Source organism: Mytilus trossulus, chromosome 13, assembly GCF_036588685.1.
Source record: "Mytilus trossulus isolate FHL-02 chromosome 13, PNRI_Mtr1.1.1.hap1, whole genome shotgun sequence".
NCBI lineage: Eukaryota > Metazoa > Mollusca > Bivalvia > Mytilida > Mytilidae > Mytilus > Mytilus trossulus.
Window position 1 is genome coordinate 19,407,214 of NC_086385.1, and position 16,008 is coordinate 19,423,221.

The 16,008-nt window shown below is 32.4% G+C and overlaps 1 protein-coding gene across 1 annotated transcript in view; it reads left to right on the forward strand.

Moving 5' to 3' along the window:
* The window catches only part of LOC134693938 (epidermal growth factor receptor-like), a 149,615-nt gene that overhangs the window by 9,116 nt on the left and 124,491 nt on the right, over window positions 1-16,008 (forward strand). Inside the window, exons 2-5 of the mRNA XM_063554893.1 lie at window positions 4,391-4,641; window positions 5,069-5,289; window positions 6,918-7,010; window positions 8,460-8,544. Of these exons, the coding sequence (XP_063410963.1) occupies window positions 8,520-8,544 (25 nt within the window). The 5' untranslated portion in view covers window positions 4,391-4,641; window positions 5,069-5,289; window positions 6,918-7,010; window positions 8,460-8,519. The remainder of the gene's footprint in view (window positions 1-4,390; window positions 4,642-5,068; window positions 5,290-6,917; window positions 7,011-8,459; window positions 8,545-16,008) is intronic.

The following is a 16,008-nucleotide window of genomic DNA, read 5'->3' on the forward strand; positions in this document are numbered from 1 at the left end:
ATGCAATAATCCTATATCTATCAGACATCAAATTGCCAAATATGAGAGTACAAGGATAAAGGCTGTGGATTTTCTATAAAAAATCTTTATTTATTTGCCACAAAGTCCTCTTTTTCTATTAAATGCAATGGAACAGTAAAAAATAATGCTTTGCATCAAGTTTCCCCTTGGAATATGTACAAAATGGTCTATCTCTATTATTCATTATATCTGTAGTTTTGATACAGTTGAAGTTTGAAAACTTCGTACAAAAATGGCTACAGAAGGGTACATAAACCTTAATTTGAGTTCTTTCTTTTTATGACGATTTTAACCTTCTTTTTTTAGTTGTGCATTATAATCAAATCAAATCAAATCATTTTATTGTAGTAAAATCCAAATATTGGATTGTTACCAAGACAAACATGACAATCATTACAAACATATACTATCTAAATTTAAACAACTTCATATTCTATAAGACTATATTTAAATGTTTGGAGGATCGAGGTGATACCTTTGCAAATTTGAAAGTACAAGTACAGACATTCATATTAATACAATTGTCATAAAAATTTAAAAAAAACTAAATAAGAAAAATAAAAATAGTCATAATTTTTCTACATATTCTAGTTTTTTAGCTCACCTGGCTTAAAAGGCCAAGTGAGCTTTTCTCATTACTTGGCGTCCGTCGTCCGTCGTCTGTCGTCTGTCGTCCGTCGTCGTTAACTTTTACAAAAATCTTCTCCTCTGAAACTACTGGGCCAAATTGAACCAAACTTGGCCACAATCATCGTATCTAGTTTAAAATTTGTGTTTTTTGACCCCGGCCAACCAACCAAGATGGCCGCCATGGATAAAAATAGAACATAGGGGTAAAATGCAGGTTTTGGCTTTTAACTCAAAAACCAAATCATTTAGAGCAAATCTGACGTGGTATAAAATTGTTTATCAGGTCAAGATCTACCTGCCCTGAAATTTTCAGACGAATCAGACAACCCATTGTTGGGTTGCTGCCCCTAAATTGGTAATTTTAAGGACATTTTACTGTTTTTGGTTATTATCTTGAATATTATTATAGATGGAGATAAACTAAACAGCAATAATGTTCAGCAAAGTAAGATTTACAAATAAGTCAACAGGACCAAAATGGTCAGTTGATCCCTTTAGGAGTTATTGCCCTTTATAGTCAATTTTTAACCATTTTTCGTAAATCTTAATTAACTTTTACAAAAATCTTCTCTTCTGAAACCAGAGGGCCAAATTTTACCAAACATATCCAGAATCATTCTTAGGCTATCTAGTTTATAAATTGTGTTTTGTGACCAGGCAAACCAACCAAGATGGCCGCTACGGCTAAAAAAAGAAAATAGGGGTAAAATGCAGTTTTTGGCTTACAACTCAAAAACCAAAGCATTTAGAGCAAATCTGACAGGGTAAATTTGTTTTTCTGGTCAAGATCTATCTGCCCTGAAATATTTAGATGAATCGGACAAGTCGTTATTAGGTTGCTGCCCCTAAATTGGTAATTTTAGGGAAATTTTGCTATTTTGGGTTATTATCTTGAATATTATTATAGATAGAGATAAACTGTAAACAGCAATAATGTACAGCAATTTAAAACTAAAAAATAAGCCAAAATGACCAAAATGGTCAATTGACCCCCTAAGAAGTTATTGTCCTTTATAATCAATTTTTAACAATTTTCATAAAATTTGTAAATTTTTACTAACATTTCCCACTGAAACTACACGGACAAGTTCATTATAGAAAGAGATAATTTTAAGCAGCAAGAATGTTCAGTAAAGTAAGATTTACAAACACATCACAATCACCTAAACACAATTTTGTCATGAACTGTCTGCTTCCTTTGTTTAATTTAAATATACCAAGGTGTGCTCTTTAGAGCCTCTAGTCTTATCATCTAGGCTGTTTCTTAATACATATAAATCATTAACTCCCTTGACAATAATTTTAATTAAGCCATACTCGTTAAATGTAAACATAAATGCAAATTTTTCCTCATCAGACATTTTGGTGAAATCTGGGACTATTTTCTCTACTTCTAGAAAAAAGATTTTGCCTACATTTTTCTAAAATTTTACATTTTAAAGCAAAATGATATTTATTTAGCATTATAGATAAAATCATATTCATTTAGCATTATAGATAAAATGATATTTATTTAGCATTATAGATAAAATGATATTTATTACGCATTATAGATAAAATGATATTCATTTAGCATTATAGATAAAATGATATTCATTTAGCATTATAGATAAAATGATATTCATTTAGCATTATAGATAAAATGATATTCATTTAGCATTATAGATAACATAATAATAGATAAATAGACAATAGACAATATTTTATTCGCACAAACACATTTACATTAAATGGTTATGGCATACAAAATTAAGACAATAAACTTACAATAGTTAAATTGATTACAATTATATTAGAGTGACAGTGGTATTCACAGAAAAGAAGAAAAAAGGCTATAAATATCAACAGTTAACACATTATTAATGTTCATGAACAATTGAAAAAAGAACACAAACAAAAATTAGGTTGGCATTGCATATTAAAAGAAATACAAGTTATACAGATGTTCTTGATAAAAGACAATCATTAATATACTTTATGGTGATTTTTATAATGACTGGTAGACTGCTATTTAAAAGTGCAGTCAAATGCTGAAGTGTTATAGTGGACTGCAATTTAAAAAAATTGAAATTAAGATTTTTATTAATATTTTGTATATAGGTATCCCTGAATGATGTAACGCATGGACAGATTGAGAAGAAATGGTATTCATCCTCAATTTCTTGTCTGTTACAGGATAAGCAAATGCGTTTACTTCTTTCAATGTTGGTATAATGCCCTCTTTCAATTGCTAGGGAGTGTGCACTTAGTTTAAATTTACTGAAAACTGATCGGTCAGTTTTGAATTTACATATATCAATATATGGGGGCCTTTTTCTAATTCTTTTAGTATGACAAAAGAAATTTAATTTTTCACATTTATTGATAGAACAATTTATAATTTGATAAGCCTGGTCATAGATTCTTTGTTGGATACTATTTATGTGATATTTTAAATTAAAAGTATGTAAACTTAAATTAGCAAAATTGATAAACAAGACAAGAGCTATTAACAAAGTCAAATGTTGCTGATATTGTCAGTAGTCTGTCGCTCTTTATAGAAGTGATTGCTAGTCTGTCACTCTTTATAGACATGGCTGTGTAGTACGCCGCTAGATTAAAACTAGAATTCTTAGAACAGAAAAAGGGACAGTGGCAAATATTTCGTGTATATTTAGAACACAGAGAGGATTTCCCCGGCACCATTTGCCAAAAGAAACCCCCTTCAGTTTCTTCTATGTGCATTCGGACTTGACATTTTGAATTGTAGTTTCACTTTCCATATTAGGTATTTATTCTTATGTAAGCTCCGCGTGATGAAAATCATGGGATGCAGGAATATAGTATCTTGGAATTAGGCTATTTCTTTCTTTGCGGGCGGGAACTCCCAGCAAACAGCATGCATGTGTATAACGGCATTGGGAATTTTCTTATCAAATAAATAAAGGTGTTCCACTTTAAGGGAATATTTTTATCTTATAAACTCTATAAATTTAAAGATTTTTTTTTATTAAATTAAAAGAGAGAAAAACAAATGTTAGACAAATTGTGAAATGTTAACAGACATAGAAAATTCCAATTACACGAGTTCGCTGTATCTATTTATATCTTTATTTAAATAAATGTTTATGTCACTTATATGGTCATTGGAAGTATTCGGAGGCCAACCTGACAATTAATTAGATTGCGTCTAGACTAGAATACACACAAAACGAAGCTGCATATTCTCGACCCTATGCCATGCAAATAGCTTATTTTATACTTTTTATGATTTGGATAAATGTTTTATATATATGGTTATTAATCAAATACCAGAACCATGACCATGAATTTGACAGCTTTAACTTCTGATGAATATGAATCTTTTATTTGGGCTGTCGAATTAATTGGATCTTGGAGGCATGTCAGTTAGATAAGTGATGGGTGGTGGGTATTGTAAAATCTTTCTTAGCTAGCGATTAAACCAGGTTTAATCAACAATTATGTACACAACAAAATGCCTGTACCAAGCCAGGAATATGCAAGTTGCTATGTATTCGTAAGCTGAGTTTGAGCTTTTGATTTTGTCATTGAATATGGACTTTTCATTTGTAAATTTCCTTGGAGTTCAGTATTTTTTTATTTTTTTTTTATTTTTTATTGTATAAGACAATAGCAACAAATTAAATATGAATTCACCTAATATTTTAATATACTGTCCATAATTGTAGTGCATTAAACAGATATTTGTAAATGCCAACAAAAGATTACCTACTTACAGAAAAAACACGAAGACAAACAAAAAAACATCAGAGAACTAACCAGACCCAGAGAATCATGTGCCAATTCCGACCCAGAACCTATAAAGTCTGAACCTGCGGACCATGTGGATCATTAACTTGCAGACACTGTGGAGCCTGAACCTGCAGAACCTGTGGAGCCTGAACATGCAGAGCAGAAGCCTGAAATTCAGGAACTTGAGATGGAGTTAGCTCCTCATCAACAACAAACAGAACCTGAGCCAGATCACAGGTACCCTTTTAATACCATACTTTTATGTTATGACTTGCAGTTCAAATTAAGTTGATGTAAGCAATTTATTGCAATAGTATATCCTTCAACAATATAAATACCAATACTGTATAGGCCATTATATAAATGCCAAATCATGAAAGGCCTAATCTATTTTTTAAAAAGCAAATATAACATACATGAAATAAGTGCAACCACTGAAGTACAGGCTTCTGACTCAATTTTATAGAAATACTTTTGGTGACACAGTATCTGCAATGATGATACATATTTCAATAATACAAAATGGAAGTTTTTACAGTAACTTTATTTATACCCAACAATGATGAGGCCAGCATAAAGTGTGTTTTTTTTTCTTTCATTGGGTCACGAGTCAAATTCTATATTGTTCCTTAATACACAATTTTTAATGAAGTTACTTTTTCAGATAATTGAGACAAATCCACTAAAGGTAAAATTTATGAACGACACTACAAAGAAAAACATCTAAGTGTGGCCACAATCTGAAGACAAAAGTATTGTAGAGTGAAGTCAGATTGTCAGAAGACTGTCAATCACAACACTGGCCCAAAGGCTTCGATATGTTTTTGTCGATGTAACAATTCACAGCCACATGAATGTAAACTTAAGGGACATTTTCGGTGAAAGGTTAGTTTTGTTAGTAATTTTTGCAACAGGTGTATTACGCCAGTTTAAATTAGTGCTGTGTTTTTTTAAAGATGTGCACTCGCTTTGCATGGTTCACATGTCATTAACAACATGGGTCTCGGGTCAACACTTTTTACCCCTACCCATTTTCAAAGATTTATGAGATCCAATATAATTTGGGCATACGAATTTTTGCCTGATTTACATGTTTGTTTTGAAATATTCATAGATACCATGATATGACCATAGCCAAGAAGACTGTTGATGGGTATATTCTGTTATCTTTTAAAATAATACTTTTCTTTCGTCAAAAATTAAATTGCTATCACGCCTTCATTTGGCATCTCCGTCGTCAGAAGATTTATTGATTCTAGACAATAACTTTAGTTCAAGTGTATGGATTATTATGAAATGGAACCACATAGTTCAAGTGTATGGATTATTATGAAATGGAACCACATGTTCAAAATCACTGAAGCACGGTTGAGACTTTCATCCCCCAAAACAATACTGATTGGTAAGGAATTAGGGGCTCAGTACAAGCATTATATAGTTTCTGGACAATACATTGTGTACAAGCATTATATAGTTTCTGGACAATACATTGTGTACAAGTATTATATAGTTTCTGGACAATACATTGTGTACAAGTATTATATAGTTTCTGGACAATACATTGTGTACAAGTATTATATAGTTTCTGGACAATACATTGTGTACAAGTATTTTGAGTGGTTTGGTGACATCATAGATATGGTTATATTTATAAATTAACGGTTTACAAAATTTAGAATTTTTGAAATACTAAGGCTTTTCTACTTCAGGCATAGAATACCTTAGCTGGATTTGGCAAAACATTTGGGAATTTTGGTCCTTAATGCTCTTCGACTTCGTACTTTATTTGGCCTTTTTAACTTTTTTGGATTCGAGCTTCACTGATTAGTCTTTTGTAGATGAAACGCGCGTCTGGCGTATGTACAAAATTTAGTTCTGGTCCTATGATGAGTTTATTCACTATTGTACCACAAGGTTCAATAACCTAAGCAGAAGGTTGGTATTCATTTCTTGGATAATTGCCCAAACCATTCAGGAATAAATGTTGTTTTCAAACACTAACTAATATTAAATTGTTGTAAACCCAATTGTGAACTTTCAATTTCTTTCTAGCAACATTCCAGTAAAGCCTTCCAACGGAGTATATATCTCCCAATTGATACGATATTCGTTGGCTTGTATTTCCTTTCATGATTTCCTTGTTAGAGGATTGCTGCTCACAAGGAAGCTATTAAACCAGAAGTTTCAAATAGTGAAGTTGAAATTATCCCTTCTCATATTTTACGGACGCCGTCACGAGTTGGTTGACTGTTATGGAATTACAGTGTCACAGATGATATCGGATAATGTTCCTTATGTCGTAGTGCAATACTCTTCCCCTTTCACAGACGTGATCTACGGAATGAGACTATTTACCGGATTTGTAATAAATTAACAACACGACGGGTGTCACATGTGGAGCAGGATCTGTATACCCTTCCGGAGTACCTGAGATCGCCCCCAGTTTTTGGTGGGGTTCGTGTTGTTTAGACTTAAGCTTTCTACTATTTTTCTGGTTTTATTTTTATTTTTAGCCATGGAATTGTCAGTTTATTTTCAATCTACGAGTTTGACTGTCTCACTGGTGTCCCACCTTTGTTGAAGTGTGTTACAAAACAGATGATAAGGTCAGTTTACGAAAACCTCTAATGAAGTACGCAATTAATTAATATTGACACATCTCATTTCTATTTATAATATTTACCCGTCAGTCATTCTCTATTCAAATTTAAATGAAATAGTTTGTGGCTCGATCAAGTGGAGCCACTAATGGTAATTGAAAGAATCTGGTATGTATTCATTTAGATTTTCTTTGTTTCATGTCTGAAGTGTACTTAGATTATCCCAATTATTATATTGGGAAAGCAAAAGTCGTGTCATACCCAGTCAGTATTGAAGGTACATTTTAAGTGATTAAAGAAACATACTGTTATATACAATGGATGATATCTCTCAAACGTCAAGGATGAACTAGTATGAATTAAAGTCTATATAAGGAGACGTTTAATGGTTGCCAATGAGACAACTGTCAACACAGGTCCAACTAATATAGATATAAGCAACTTGTATGAAAGAAAATATATGTGGTATGATTGTCAATGAGACAACTATCTATCAGTGATGAAATAAGATCAATACACTTTAAAAACCATTTCGGAATTGGATGAAAGCAATTGTGTTTAGATGAAATATTGTGCAAATTATAATTGATGAGACTAAACAGTCCCTGAAATAACTCTTTTATTTTTTTTGTATCCCCCCACCGAACATGGCATTAAGTTTTATCCTTGTACGTCTGTATGTCACGAAATTGGTTTCAGTTCTCCAACTTTAGTTTGCATCAACCAAATATTATAAAACTTATACACACTGTGTATTAACACTAAAACAGATCAAGCTTGAAATTTGGTGGCATCACTTAAACCATTCAAGAGCTATGCTCCTTAACAAATGGAAAAAAAATGCTGATTTTTTCGTTTCCGTTCCCTAACTTATGTTTGCCTAAACCAAATGTTATGAAAGTTATATACACTGATTATTACCAACAATAAAAAGATCACGTTTGAATATTTGGTGGCGTTACTTTTACAATTCTGTAGTTATGCCTTATGGCAAATGGACAAATTGCTAATTTTTTCATTTACCTTTTATTTCTTTAGATTGCTTTAAATAAATGTTATAAAAGTTATACATTGTGAACATACCACAAAATGCAGACCAAGTAAGAATTTTGGTGGCGTTATTTTTTCTTTTCTTGAGTTATGCCCCTTTATAACTATGTCCCTTTATAGCTACATATGCAAGCGGGGTATCATCTGCATGTGTCTCATGGACACATTCCCCATTTTTTGGTAAAATCATTAATTATTTTTTGAAAGAAACTTTATTTATCAATTTAAGATGAATTAGTCACAAATACAAAGAATCGTCCTTTTAATTAGAACTAAAAATTGACACATGTCTGTCAAAATATACCAAAGATTTTAATTCAAACATTTAGTGATATTTGGTCAAACTGACAATATTAAATAAAAAAAAACTCAACATAGATATATCTGCACATTTAATTCTTTCAGGCATGACTGATTTTGAGAGAATAATAAAACAAATGTTTAAGTGTTTCAATACAAGTCTGAATGCAGAAGTTGGGAGAAACTTGGGGTAAGTTTGTTTTTATCTAAAAGAATTTTAGAAGCAATACAATTTTAACTGTAGCTGAAAGTATTTAAGAAACTTCATTAAGTTATTTCATAGACTATTTCCTTTAAATAATGTAAATTGTAATGATAGCAGATAACTTTTAATTCATTGAAATCTAATGAAAGTATTTGTATATGTCTGGATTCGCACTTCGTATAATCAGACTCAAGCTTACAACCAATTCCAGCGACCATTCAATATAGCGACCAATTCAAGCTAGTGACCAATTCAAGCTAGCGACTAAATCAAGAGATGAATCAAGCTAGCGTCCGGTTCTAGCGACCAACCAAGCTAGCGATCATCTCCAATAAGTAATTAAGCTAACAACCAATTTCAGCGACCACTAAAGTTCTTATTAAGAATCAGAAGGCGATATGCCTAAAAATAAACCACAATTGTGCATTCTGTAAAAAAGTTTAATTAAAAATAGAATTCTAGCAACCACTACAATATATATCGTTTTTGTGTCATCTGCGACAACGTTAGGTAAAAACTACTATTTTTGTAAACAAAGAGTGTTTGTTCAGTTATTGTGATAAGCATATGTGGATGGCAGAGAAAATGATTAAGGAGGGCAATGAATTTATTCGATGCCAACCATTGGAATTCTAATATTCTAGTTTAAAATCAAGTTTAACTATTGATTAAACATGAGCTCCAACCTCACTTGGTACATTTTGAATGGTTATCGTTGTATATTTTGAGGTTAAAGGTAAAGGAAAAGTTTGTTCAATGATAGGACTTCTGTGTTGAACTATTTAGACACAAGTGATAATGGGAAATAGATTAGGCCCTTCTTGGACGTCGTTAAGTTAAGTTTTCAATAATAAGATATAAATTAACTATGTACTGATTGGGATTTATTTTAATGGTTATAGATAAATTATTATCAATATTGGGTCAACTGGAAATACATTTCAGAGTACCCTCTATGTTTTTTTAATGTAATACATTCTTAAATATATCAAAGGATATCTACCCAATTCAAAATGGACAATACCGTTTTTTGTTCCCTTTTTCTGCAAGTTCCCTTTTTCTGCAAAAATCTAATTGTATTTCATCAATGTTTGGAAGCGTCATATTTCACAATGAGACATAACAGAGTATACTACTTATATTATATAATGTATCAAACAATTTCAATAATGAAACATTCAGCTTTGACCCAAATACTGAGCTAGAGATAAAAGAAAGCACGGATACAGCTGCCTTTGCGTCATTTCCCAGATTTTATTTTGAATTTTAAACCATATCAGTACCAGAATATATGACAATCGAAAAGATATCATTATGCAGCAACTGACAAACGTCTGGAGTATACATTTTGCAACTCATTGGATATCCAAAAGAATAAAACTACCTCTCAGACTTTGTAAAACAAGGTCGGTGTCTGAGCAAAAAATTAATGAGCCAGGGTTTTGCCAATTTCTCAAAAAGTTCAACGAAAAGTACCAAACCTAATAGATAAATATTCAGTGTCTTATTCAGAATTTGATGTGGTCTTATTAATAAATTAACTGTTTACCAAACTTTCGAAATTTTGAAATACTTACTAAAGGCTCTTCTACCTCAGGAATGAATACCTTAGCTGTATTTGAAAAAAAACTTTTAGGAATTTTGGTCCTCAATACTCTTCAACTTTTTGGCCTTTTTAGCTTTTTTGAATTGAGCGTCATTGATGAGTCTTTTGTAGACGAAACTGGCGTTTGGCGTAAATACCAAATGTAATCCTTGTATCTGTGATGAGGTTTTTTTTACAAGATGCACGATACACTTTAATTATAGATTCTATGTGCTGAAGTTGTGTATCTTTTTAATTAACTTAATTTGCCCCGTTATTTGTCTTCGTGTGTCTTTTAGTCGTATGACTTTTGATGGTTAAAAGTAATATCACAAAAATACTGAACTGAGAGGAAAATCAATTAGGAAAGTCCATAATACATGGCAAAATCAAATAACAAAACGCATCAAAAACGAATGGACAAGAACTGTCATATTCCTGACTTGGTACAGGCATTTTCAAATGTAGAAAATAGTGGATTAAACCTGGTTCTATAGCGCTAACCCTCTCACTTTAAGAACAGTCTCATCAAATTCCGTTATATTTACATGATGCGTTAAATAAACAGTCACAATTAATAAAATAGTCAAAATATGGGTACATCAGTCATCATCGTATAACAATTTTAAAAGGGGACAATTTAACCGAACACAAAAACATCTTCTATATACGAACACAGTATGGTACTCAGTATCTATGCATCCCCCATCGGGTATTTGCCTTTTACCTTTTGATATTTCTTTTGGGCCCTGATTGGCGGATCGAATGGTTTATAATGTTGTTTCTTTTGTTTACCCTTGTATTCTTATTGTATTTATATTGACTTCATTTTTTACTTTAATACCGAGACGGTTTATACTATTTGCAGCTTTTACTATCAACGATATAACATTGTGTTGTTGACGATATTGTCAAACGCATCAATTTCATTTCGCGTGTGGTTTACATTTTTGACTATCTACTTCGCATTTTTGTGTTGGCGTCTTTATTTGTTAGATTAATGTGTATGTTTGCATTTGTTAGTCAGTTATGCTGTTTTCTGTGGTGTAAATAGTTATCAAAAGTACCAGGATTATAATTTTATACGCCAGACGCGCGTTTCGTCTACATAAGACTCATCAGTGACGCTCACATTAATACAGTTTTGGCTGCTGGGTCCTAATTATGGTCACATTAACATATTATGTCTGTTTTGTTTTCTCATCCAAGTTTTCAATATAACGGAACTATAATCATCTGGTATACAAGTTGGAGTTTTAGCTGCCTACACAACCATTATCTTTGTAAAATGCATGTACTAAATCAAGAAATATGGAAGTTATTGTCACTTGTTCCGTTGATTGATAGCGTCAATTTTCATTGACTTTCCCCTTTTTTTCAATTTGCCTTTAAGGTGGTACCCAACACCTTGCCTAAATTTATTTTGGCTCGTTTAATTTTTATAAAATTTTGACAAAGTATTTACTTTGACCCTTTGACAAAAATATAAAAATTTCAAAAAATTTTAACCAACCATTTTATCAGAAAAATTACACTGGTTACATAGCAGTTTGACAAAGACTAGTTTTCATCATTGAGAAGCTTAATATTCCACAACGTGATTAAAACATTTAGCTGATATTACAGAGTTATCTCCCTGTAGTGTTAGGAACCACCTTAAGTAAACTCGTCATAGATACCAGAACTAAATTTTATATATACGCCAGACGCGCGTTTCGTCTACAAAAGACTCATCGGTGACGCTCGAATCCAAAAAAGTTTTAAAAAGCCAAATAAAGTACAAAGTTGAATAGCATTGAGATCAATAATTCCTAAAATGTTGCCGAATACAGCTAAGGTAATCTAAGGTGCATGAGGTAGAAAAGCCTTAGTATTTCAATAAAGTTTAGTATTTTTATTATACTATATTATAACCTGAACATGGTTGAAAACCGTGTACTTCCTGCAAGTAGTTGCAGTGAGTGGTAAATACGTGGGAGAGGATATGCATCTTCTCTTGTCACTTTGTTCAATTTGCAATAATTTACACAGAATCGATAAGATCTGTCAATTTTCTTCGCTGACTTGGAATGTAGATGGTTCGATCACTCCTTTATGTAATATATCGTCATTGTTATTATCCAATTATTGTCGTGCATGCAATGTACAGCGCCTAGAAAATGTATTAACTGGTTGTGCATTCCCAGTAGCTATTCTATGTGTCACAATATAACTTTTGCTTAAATCTTTAATCTGATTCAACGATTAAACTTTCATGTTTACTGAGATGACCTCTAAACTTCGTCAATTGTGTCCGCATCATTTTATTCAGAGGTAAATGTCCCTGAAATGGTCAGATCAACAAATTATAATTTTGATTATAACTTCAACTTATGCATTTATCATTATACATGTATCTTATCAATCAATAAGATTTATCTCTATTTACATCTTCCCTAATTATTTCTGTTGCTGATCCACAATTCGATTGAGCGAAAGTCAATAAAATAGAAAATAGAAATGAAGAATTTGTCAAAGAGACAACAACCTGACCTAAGATAAAATTGAGAATGTAAATGGGGAATGTGTGAAAGAGACAACAACCCCGACCAAAGAAAAAAAAATCTACAGCAGAAGGTCACCAACAGGTCTTCAATGTAGCGAGAAATTCCCGCACCCTTATGCGTCCTTCAGCTGGCACCTAAACAAATATATACTAGTTAAGTGATAATGAACGCCATACTTATTTCCAAATTGTACACACGCAACTAAAATTAAAATACTACAAGTCTAACAAAGGCCAGATGCTCCTGACTTGGGACAGGCGCAAAAATGCGGCGGGGTTAAACATGTTTGTGAGATCTCAACCCTCCCCCTATATCTCTGCTATGAGCATACATCAACCGAAGGCCACCAACCTCACCAAATCCTCAGCTTGCTCCTTACCAAAATTGTGTAGAAGTTCAGTGAAAATGGACGTCACACTTAATAATATAACTTAAATAATAACGCGTTACCTGTGTCGACGAGATCTCCTGCAAAGAACTGTGTTTTTTTACTATATGTGCTAGATCACGTAAGTGGTTTTCCACATTCGAATAGAATGAGAACAGGTAGATTTTTCAAGGTCATTACATAAGATTTATTCCCAATAATGCTGTATGTTTTAACCAATTGAGTGGTACTGCATGACAGAATACCACTACGTCTTAGCAGTATTTCCTTATTTTCCAGGAAAATATTCCTGCAACAAATAATAGAAAGCTCTTATGAATATAATTTAACCCAAAGGATTTTGTTTTTTTAATATTTACTTTTAATTGCCATTAACTACATTAAACCAGAGACATATATACACACTAGAACACACCCGTGATATCATGGGTCCGTGACTGAATTAAAGTTTATAACTATGTGCAAGCCTTATTTTAGTATTAGTATTGTCATCTGATAAAGTCATGCCGATTATAAGATGCAAGGTTTTCTCTGCTTTCAAATCTTTCTGTTTGAACCCGTCGAACTGGAACTTATCAAATATCGGTAATATTAATTATTTGGAAAACAAAAGGTCCTGGAATGGAGTATGTCTTTAATCAACAGCATCGTCCTATATTAGTTATAAATAAAGTTGAATTCTTTGATTCGCTGTTTTATGTCATGCCCACTAACAAATTGAAAACTGTACCCGTATACGCCTTATTTTTAGTCCAGATTTTTAGTATTCGTATTGTTATCTTAGAAAGTCGTACTGATTCAAATACTACAATAGGTAACAATTTGTCAATTTAGTAGTGTCAACCCTGTTATTATGAACCGTGTATATAGCATATTGATCCTGAATACACCGTTTGATGGTGCGCCTGTCAGATGCGGAACGTACAGATAAGGTAATAGGTAACAGGTGAATATACTATTGGTATCGGTATCGGACTCGACCCGGAACTTCTTAATTATTGGCAATGGCAATATTAATTACATGGAAAACAAAAGGGCCTGGAGTGGTGTAATTTTTAATCTACACCTTTGTACTATATTAGTTATGTATAAAGTTGAATTCTGTGATTCGTCGTTTTTACGTGATGACGGCTGACAAATTGGACCTCGTAATTTTAGTATTATAGATGTCTCTGATTAAACATAAATCGTTGTTTAAAATTTTTAAAAAAACGTACGGGTGACATCTTCAAAAAGAAGCATAGATACCAGGATTGAAATTTTATATTTATGCAAGACTCGCGTTTCGTCTACAAAAGACTCATTAGTGTCGCTCGAATAAAAAAATTTAAAAAAGCAAAATAAAGTACGAAGTTGAAGAGCATTGAGGACCAAAAATTCCTAAAAGTTTTGCCAAATACAGCCAAGGTAATCTATTCCCGCAGATGAAAACACTAAGTATTTCATAAATTCAAAGTTTGAATATGACCATCTGTGTAAATTTCAATAAAAGGAACCAGAAACAGAATTATATATGTTCCGGACCATATGAGTATTTGGATCATACGCGTATGGTCATTACCATATGCGTATACTTATATGGTCCGACCATACGCGTATGGTCGGATCATATGAGTATTTGGACCATATAGGTATTTTTTTCTTCAAATCACATAATAAACGTAACAATACAAAAATCTAAAAAGGAATGCTGGTTACATGACAATGTATTAATTTCATAATTCAAAGACTACTTAAAAAATAAATATTGATGCCCTAGTTAGTTTCATCGCTCATTACATTCATGCAGGCATGAGGTGACAGTTACTTCCACACGGTATTTTTTTGCATTTACTAGACCTTGTTGTGCACCATGCTTTTCATTTACATCTTTTTACGAATGAAAAGTTAGCCTTTTGCAGCTGCGTACAGTGACACCGAGGTCTTGGGCCATTTCGATATATCTACGATGTTTTAAGAAGCTCTAGATATCAAATATCGTAACACGACTGCAATACACCATATTCACAAGACAACTTAAATAAAATGTGTTACTTTTAATTGACGTCTTGTGTGACAGTTCATTAAGAAATTTTTGGAAATATTTCTTTAAGTCGACATATTGCCATTCACTCGTTATAACAAATCGGTAATAACCATCGGTAATGATCATCGGCAATGACCTTTGGTATAAAATGTGTTGATTATAGTTTTGACAAGTAAATAAAATTAACTATTTGAAACTTCTAATTTTTTTAGCTGATCTTTTTGTTATGATTATATAAATTAATATAAAATTACCTTTATGATAGCGTCTTTTTAATGAACAGTCATACCATATGAAGAGTTGAGACGTATTTAAAGTAAACTTTAACAGGGTGTTAATTACCCCGACCATACGCTTACGGTCGGACCATACGCTTACGGTCGGACCATACGCGTTTGGTCGGACCATATGAGTATATACCCATATGGTCATGACCATACGCGTATGGTCCAAATACTCATATGGTCCGGAACATTATATGTTATTCAGGTCTCAGACAGGGTATATACTGTGACATTCCCGGCTTAGAGTTTATATCCCCTGAGCCGAAGGCGAAAGGGATATAAGCCCTAAGCCGGGAATGTCACAGTATATACCCTTTCTGAGACCTGAATTACACATATATTACGGATTACCCCTTACTTAATGTTTTCCAGTGCAGGTATTTGTTGACAACACATATATTTGTTGAAAAATCTAACCTGATATGTTCGGCATACGTGAAGGATTTTCTAATTTGCTGTGAACATAATTTTATCGTGTATGAAATAATTTATAATAACACTTTTAACATTAAATTTAAGTATCAAAAGCGTTTATTGGGTGATTTTGTATAAAAAAAATGTATTATTGACTGAAACACGTCATTATTTTCCCTCTGTTAGCCTCTGACAGTCTGATAGAT